This window comes from Solanum stenotomum, unplaced genomic scaffold, assembly GCF_019186545.1.
Source record: "Solanum stenotomum isolate F172 unplaced genomic scaffold, ASM1918654v1 scaffold15566, whole genome shotgun sequence".
In the NCBI taxonomy this organism is placed as follows: domain Eukaryota; kingdom Viridiplantae; phylum Streptophyta; class Magnoliopsida; order Solanales; family Solanaceae; genus Solanum; species Solanum stenotomum.
In genome coordinates, this window is record NW_026023625.1 from 24,668 (window position 1) to 33,641 (window position 8,974).

The 8,974-nt window shown below is 28.6% G+C and overlaps 1 protein-coding gene across 1 annotated transcript; it reads left to right on the forward strand.

Annotated features, from left to right (window-relative positions):
• The first annotated feature begins 3,561 nt into the window (after positions 1–3,561).
• LOC125850234 (AP2-like ethylene-responsive transcription factor PLT2) lies at positions 3,562–7,503 on the forward strand. The gene is made up of 9 exons (XM_049530100.1): positions 3,562–3,749; positions 3,846–4,263; positions 4,366–4,448; positions 4,581–4,589; positions 4,807–4,895; positions 5,026–5,099; positions 5,508–5,558; positions 5,708–5,784; positions 6,632–7,503. Exons 1-9 carry the CDS (start codon positions 3,611–3,613, stop codon positions 7,348–7,350), a joined length of 1,659 nt encoding a protein of 552 aa, XP_049386057.1. The 5' UTR covers positions 3,562–3,610; the 3' UTR covers positions 7,351–7,503.
• Positions 7,504–8,974: the final 1,471 nt, after the last annotated feature.

An 8,974-nucleotide genomic window follows, 5' to 3' on the forward strand; every position in this document is an offset into this window, starting at 1 on the left:
AAGAAATATCTACCGTAATAATAATATATTTTTTTTGGTTAATTTTCGTAGAGTAATATCTTTCAGGTGTGAATTTGATTTTTATATTATAGCAAGGGAAACTAAAGCTTTAGACTTTTTAGTACTTCCACAGTCAAAAAAGGGGTATTTTGCTTTTATAAAGAATCTCTGTTAGACAGTGGGAAGCAGAGTTTCCAAACAATCTAACAAAAAATTTAATGTCAGACTTTTTTTTATAATTAAAATGGGATATATACAGATAAGTTACCATGTGTTAGACTTAGTGTCACAATTAGAGTGGAGTTTTTCCCTAATTCACAAAAATAAAAATAACTCCTACGTACACGCAACTATTGTGAAATTATTTATACAGTAGTGGTTCATCAAAAAATTCATAATAAGTGGAATTAAATATTGCACGAAGAACGAATAATCTATTACAACAAGTTAAAATATATTGTTAATAAAAATAATTTATACAATAAGTATATATTTATAAAATATTGACATTCACTAGGATTTCATGGGGCAGAGTTTTTAGATCACCTGACCAAATATATAGTCTAGCAGGTCGGCGTATCATTTGGATAGTAAAAATATTAGTATTTACATATACTATAGTTGCTTAATTAACCATATGTTAATTAATCAACTTAGTTTATTGTAGGGTTAATTAATTGAAAAACGTAATGGCTAATTATTAATGATGCTCTTTGAAATTTTGTTTATTTGACTAACACTAAGGTTGTGAGTGGAAGACAGAAGGCACAGAAACAAATAGAGTTGTGCAGAGCAGTATAATCTTCTAGTTTGCAGTCGACATGCACTGCAAATACAAATATTTAATTAATGTACTTAAAGAAAAAAATATTAAATTATAGTAATTAATAATGTTTTGATATTTTGACGAATGCGATTTCCAATTAGATGGTCAACAGAATTCTACTTGGAAACACAAATCAAATTTAATATTTGACCTGTCTCAATGTATGTGACGTTGTTTAATTTAATATGTAAGTTTAAAAAAGAAAAACTTTTAAAATTTATAATCTGATTTTAAATCGTCTTATTAAAGGTAAATCTATATTTTAAAATGAAATTATTATTAAATATAAAAATATTACATAATATTTTTAGATAAGCTAAAATAAAAATATGTTATATAATTTTGTAATTTTTTTTGTGAAATAAGTAAAATGATAATATCAAATATTGATCTAATAAAGGAATAAATCATTTTCTTTCACCTGATTAAAAATATATATTTATACAGCAAGACAAAAGAGGAAATTTTACTATTGTGAAGGTACTTTAATTATTTAATATGTCGGATAAATTACTATATATCCGTACACATGCATTAGGGCTTCTTTCTACTCGGGGATCCACTCCCTGACTATTTCTTTCATTGTTACGCATTTAAACAAACTCTTATATTAAACATTGCATTAATTGGTGCATTTCCTTTAATTATTAATAGTAACAATGTAAATTATATTTTTCATTAGCTGTGTTTTTAATATATTATATATGGTGATTTACTATTTGCATGTCATTGCAATTTAAAAAAATCGTAATCCATAAATTTTTCCATACATACATTTTTTTTGTTTTTGTGTATAAATCTATCTAATGGAATATATTATATATATGTATAGTATTGATCATATTTTGAGAGAATTGATTAATCTTCTTACATATTTGGCCTTTAATCAAGAAAGTTTTCCTTACTTCCTACTAGTGTGTTATTTCGAAAGCATTCCCTTCGTTTTTGGTAAATGGAATTTTAATACATCTGAAATATATTGTTCTTTTCTATCCTAAGATATCTTGAAGTCTATTTTCTTTATAAAATGAAAGGGTAAAACTGATTATATCTTTCTCTTCAAAAGTTCAAATGATCAATCCTATATATATATAGTAGTGTATTTGTGACAATGTAGTTATATAATGCACAATCCACCTATAGAAAATATGGAAATTTAGCTACAAAATTTATTGATAATCCCAACTATTTGGTTGCTTAATATCTCTAAGCAAATGATATTTACATGATATTTTTGTTGTATAGCTACTGAATTTTGTCTATCGTTGATTCCGTAGTGATGATACTTGACATATTTGGGTGGATTTGTGGCATTGAGTGGTGTGGATGAATATACAAGTGGTTGCACGAGTGATCAAAGAGAAAAATTAGAGTGTAAATGAGATGATTTGAGTAGTGTGGGAATGCTGGGCTTTGGGGTGTCATGAATTACACTCTACGAGGTATTTAAGAGAGTTCCAATACATCTCAACTTGGACATATATATTTTTTGTAGGGTTTCCCTTTGGACCTTTTTGTTTTGGGCTACTACCCTACTACTACCTAGTGTGGGGTGGTAAAAAATAATGGATTCTTTCCAATTGGAATTGTAGGTTTGTCTTAATTCAAAGACTTAAAAGGACCACTAGCTTTTCTTATAGTAAGACACTCGTGGCCTTTATTATATATAAGGACTTAATAATTTATATGTTGCTTACAATCTACTTTTTATGTATACAATATGTTATTTATATTAGAATTACTATGAGTATATATATAGCTATCTCCTTCTTCACAAAATTATAGCTATCTCTTTATTCCAGATAACTTTACCTTATAGTTTAAAATCATTAAATTAAGTCATTTTTTATATATTTTACATATCATTAGTTTAAATTATAAGGTTCAAAAGTCTTTTGTACCTTCTTAAAGTTTGTGTCAAATCAAAATCAGACAAAATTGAAACAAATGGAGTAATTGATATTCTCTCCTTTCACTTTTAGTGTTTCAAAAATATATTTTCACTTTTATTTGTTACTTTTAACATATAAAAAAAGACCAAAAAAATCAGTTTTACCCTCATCATTAATAATGTATTCCCCAAATTATTTTTTCCAAACCTACAACTATACTTATCAATTAATATGAGTATTATAATAATATACTTGTATCAATAATTATTTCTGAAGAGGTGTGAAAAGTAGACAACCAAAAGTGAATGGAGGGTCACGAGTAACATGGTAAAACTAACTAATCTACTAATATTACATATTAAACTATATTGATAGTTTTAAAAGAAAACTATATATTAACCATCCTCTCTAAGTTCCCTCTCCAATGTAAACAATATTCTAGGACTCCTAGTTTGAAGTGTTGGAATGTGGTAAGCACAGTCATCTTCATATGAATCAATGACCATTCTCTAGTAAGTTGTGGGTAGAAAAAAATCATTCATTTAAATACTTCATTCTTTCTCAATATTTATTTCTCTTTTAGACTCTTCATTTTTCTCTCTCTCCCCTACTATAACCTCATATGCTTGGATGAATCATTATAAATGAAATAAAACCAAAGAAAGGTATAGGGGGATAGAAAGTGTGTGAGAGAAAAAAAGAAGAGGAGAGTCTCTTCATACTTTTTAGGGTAATTCATTCCTTTGTCAGTGTATTATACTCAAATATATATGCTACTAATAATGCATTTATGATTTGTTCTAATGTTTAATTCATTTATTTTTCCTTTTGGCTATGTGTGTAGGAACTTGATCCATTGGTATAAGACATTACATTCAAGAAATTTTCAAGAATGAATTCAAACAATTGGCTATCTTTTCCTCTTTCTCCCACTCATTCTTCTTTACCTCCTCATCTTCAAAATGATCAATCTCATCATTTTTCATTAGGATTAGTCAATGAGACTATTGACAATCCCTTCCAAAACCAAGGTATACGATATTACTCTTAACAAATATTCATCCCTGTTCTGAATGTTGAAGTGTGCGACCATCTCATCAATACTAATTCATATTTATTTTTTGTAGAATGGAACTTAATGAACACACAAGGAAGCAATGAAGTTCCAAAGGTGGCTGATTTTCTTGGAATGAACAAATCTGAAAATCAATCTGAATTAATCCCTTACAATGAAATCCAAGCAAACGATTCGGATTATCTCTTTCAAAACAACCACCTTATGCCATCAATGCAAAATGCTTTAGCTCCTCCTCCTACAAACAACTATGATCTTCAAGAAAATGCTTGTAATATTCAATCTTTGACATTATCTATGGGGAGTGGAAAAGGCTCAACTAGTGAAACAAGTGCTAGCCCTAGCATGAATGCTGCTACCGCGAGTGCCAGTGCTGAAAATAGTAATAACACTAGTATTGTTGAAGCTGCACCTAGAAGAACTTTAGATACTTTTGGCCAAAGAACATCAATTTATAGAGGTGTAACTAGGTAATGTTTTTTTTTTAAAAAAAAAAACTTAGGTTTCCTTTCTTTTTCTTTCTTATTTCTCATCATGACGGCCGTGCTCGTTCTGGACTTGAGAAAATGTAGACATAGATGGACAGGAAGGTATGAAGCACATCTATGGGATAATAGTTGTAGAAGGGAAGGTCAATCAAGGAAAGGTCGTCAAGGTGAAATTTCAATCATCAATAATCTCCTTTAAATAAATTTTCTTCTTTTTTTTTTCCAATCAATTGTTTCTAATTAACTAATTTTTTTTCTATCATTTTTTTGGGGTGGATGCTATTGTTATTCATTTGCAGTGTATTTGGGTAAGCAACTTAATTAACACTTTATTTGGTCAATCTTCAATTATTTTTCCCTATCTTGCTCGGACCCTTCAATAATATCAGTAGATGCGTGTTGAATTCTCCAAGAATAGTGTATTTTTGGAGAATCTGACAATGGTGATCAAAAGTGAAGGGTCCTATTATTTCTTAGAACATAATTTTATCATTTTTTTTTTGTTATTTATTTTTGTTTGCGTAGGAGGGTATGATAAGGAGGAGAAAGCAGCTAGGGCTTATGATCTTGCTGCATTGAAATATTGGGGAACATCTACCACTACAAATTTCCCAGTAATTAATTAGCCTTTACTTAGAACAATATTAAAAATTAATAATATAATAAATGTAGTAATATTTAATTAAAATTAAGGATTTGATTATTTATGGTCGTGTATATTAATTATTTATTTGATGAGTATAGATTAGTAACTATGAGAAGGAATGTGAAGACATGAAGCATATGACAAGGCAAGAATTTGTTGCTGCAATAAGAAGGTCAGAACCTTTTATAATTAAATTGATGTTATTATATATTCCATCTACTAAATCTTACTTTTTATTGTTATAGACTTTCTATTTTAAATATAATAGTCAGAGTAATGTAGTGTTCTTTTATAGCTACCAATTATTGGAACAATAATAGAAATAGAAGATTTTGGCAGAGGCTGACCATTTCTTCTTTTCACTGACAACTTCTTTTAATTTCATATATATATATATATCTGTATTATAATTTTGAAGATTCTATTTAATTTAGTCATAGATAATGTAACATTTCTTTTACACTGTCAAATCAAATCAACGTAAAAATGACTACAAGTGATTTATACATTGATAGTGAAAACGATTATTGTACTATCAATATATTTAAGTTAAATTCATTTTTTCTTGCTATACATTCAGGAAGAGTAGTGGCTTCTCAAGGGGTGCATCCATGTATCGTGGTGTTACAAGGTATTCATAGTATTGTTTCCTTCTCTTTTTTTTTTTTCTAATAAAAACTTTAGTAAGAAAAATATTTTATTTTTATTTTTATAATTTTAGTGTTGTCTTTATTCTCATCTTTTATTGTTGGTTTTTTCTCATGACATGTCTGGGAGCAGGCACCATCAGCATGGGAGATGGCAAGCAAGGATAGGAAGAGTTGCTGGAAACAAAGATCTCTACTTAGGAACTTTCAGTAAGTGAAAAATCTGAATCCGCCACCGAAAATATCTTTATTCTTCCTTTTTTCACTAAAATAAACTCTTTCCTGATTAAAATGACTAACAAATATATTCTATAGTGACTAACATGCTTCAATAAATTTTTAGTTTATGTTATGGACATTATAATGTAAAAATTATTTGATCTATTGTTGAGCTAAATTATAATAAGTAATTCTTCAACTTATATGTAACCTAAAAGATAGAGAAATATTCAGGGGCGAATCTAGGGTTAGACTCAATGGTTTAAGAGTTTAAAATTCACCCTCGAGTCCTTTCTCACTCACCGGAGAGTCTACGTCTGATTAGGTGAGTTGCCAGATGGATCTATCATGTCTTGGGTAGAATTGACTGACGCATTCCTTAATAGATTCTTCCCACCTTCTCTAATGTTGCATCTCCGGGATGAGACTTGTATATGTGATAAATTAACAAGAATTCCTAGTTCAAATCTCAAGTATTCTGTTTCTATTTTTCAAATCCTGATACCACTACTGAAAATATCTTGTTATGAAGGTGGTATTATCTGTTCCTCTTTTCATGAGAAGATACATGTAATTATTACCCTAGGTGACATGATTGCATTTAAATTCATAGAAGCTTAAACACTATTTTTAGAGTTCAACTTCTTTACACTGCCATCTAGTGTAACATAAATTTAACTTCATCAAATTATCAAAAAGATAATTATAAGCAATTAAACATTGTGATCCTTATAATATAGTAAGATTAATAACTTACAAAGTAAGGCAAAATATAAAATTGTCTACATTATTAAAAATGAGCAAAAATTCTAATTTGAAGATATTGTTTGATATGCAGCTACTGAGGAGGAAGCAGCAGAAGCATATGACATAGCAGCAATAAAATTCCGAGGGTTAAATGCTGTAACAAATTTCGATATGAATCGTTACGATGTTAAAGCCATACTTGAAAGCAACACTCTCCCCATTGGAGGAGGAGCAGCAAAAAGGCTAAAAGAAGCACAAGCACTTGAATCATCAAGAAAAAGAGATCAAGAAATGATGGCTCTAAACTCAAGTTTTCAATATGGAAACTCAAATCCTTTACAAGCATATCCTTTAATGCAACAACAACCTTCCTTTGACAATTCTCAACCTTTGTTGACTCTCCAAAATCATGACATTTCACAATACAACATTCAAGATTCGTCGTCTCATTTTCACCAGAGTTATCTCCAAACACAACTTCAACTTCAGAACAACTCGCATCAAGTACTATACAACAATTATCTTCAGAATAATCAAGTTTTCTTGCATGGTTTGATGAACAACAATGAAGGTAGTTCAAGTGGAAGTTATAGTACTGGAGGGTATTTTGGTAATTCTCCAGGACTTGGTGGAATGAGTTCAAATTCAACTTCAGGTAATAATGGAGGAGGTGGTGGTGGAAGTGTAGCACATGAAGAAGTTGCACTTGTCAAAGTTGATTATGATAATATTCCAAGTTACAATGGTTGGTCAGGAGAGTCACCTGTTCAAGGATCAAATCCTGGTGTTTTCTCAATGTGGAATGAGTGAGAAAATAAGTAAAGAGTGTGGACAAAATATTTTGAGAGATTATGATAACATAGATGATGTTAATTTTCATGTTTTTATTTTGTTGGATCTTGACTAATGTTTAATGTGCTTCTTTATTTGGATTCATGAGGGTGAAATACCTCCAAACTTCATGCAAAGGTTAATGTGTTCATTTGAGTTTCTGTCATTTCTCCTCTTCTTCATAATGTTTGTTTACTTTGGTCTTATTTCTTTTTCTCTGAAGTTAATTACTTCTCCACCCCTTAACGATCGAAAATTGGATTGATCAACTTCTTCTGAGGTTGACTCATAGTGATCGTTTATCAAAGGACTCTGATTATCAAATGATTGAACAATCGGGAGAAATTTTGTTTCTATTCAATACTCAATACTATATTGTGGCTATTTAAATTTTAATTTTAATTTTGATTTTTTTTTCTTTTAAGTAATTACTAGTATACGTACCCGCGTGATGCGCAGATAATATTAACGAAAATAATTATTGTGCTTGAATATATATTATACATTTATTATATAATTTTTTTTAAATTTAAATTAGTATATACATCAATGAGCGAGATTTGTTAGTTTGTGAGTTTTTGTTGCACATTTGTGATGATGATTAGCAAAACAAGTATCTTAGCACTTCTTGATACATCTTAAATACTCGAATAGAACATTTATAATTTTTTTGTTCATACAATAACAAAAACAATTTTAATTGATGACCATAATGTTATGTTGCTAAAAATTATGAACAAATATCAAATATAACACAAATTTATCATAAAATTTTAAGTTGCAAAGAGCATCAAATCTTACTTGAATAACCTAAATAGAATTAAAAAGGTAATGAATACAAAATTATTGGTAATAATTGATCGATTGCCTAAAGCATTATGTTTTAGTCATTTTATATTTTAGGGTTGAAGAACGGAATAAAAAGACGTAGCTCAACTTTAACAATTATTGTTGATGTACTTTGAAAATGAAGAAATATTTAAAAAGTGATATTGTTAATTGTCTTGCTTCCCAACGAATCTAACAACAAATAGTATGTGATTATGTAGCTTCAAAATTGGAATAATATATAATTATATTGGTAATAATCCCACACATATAATACATTTATCATCATCATCCTGATAACTTCACATCTCAATTTTTTAATATATTTATTTACCTATTATATAACAAATATAAGTCGATTTCTTCTTCCTATATATTATTTTTATCATTAGAAAAAAATCTCAGGTAGATTTACATTATAGTACTCCGAAAAATGAATCCATTTACGTAATCATGACAATATTTTTTCTTTCAAATTTGACTTACGGTATTATGCAAAATTGATCCATAATCTTCTTAAAATAGATAATAATAATAATAGCTAATTAATTTAGATCAATTTGATTTGCCCAATTATGGGATAAATTCATATAAATTGAATATTTAATTTATGAAATAGTTTATTCTTATTGTATTATTTTTGTATTTAGGTAATAAGTCACCATATCCTTGATATTTATGGGTATTTGGACAATATGATTGACAATTTAAAATATAAAAGATTCGTTATAATTGATGATTATAAAAGAAAATGTAAATTAAGTTGTGCGACCTA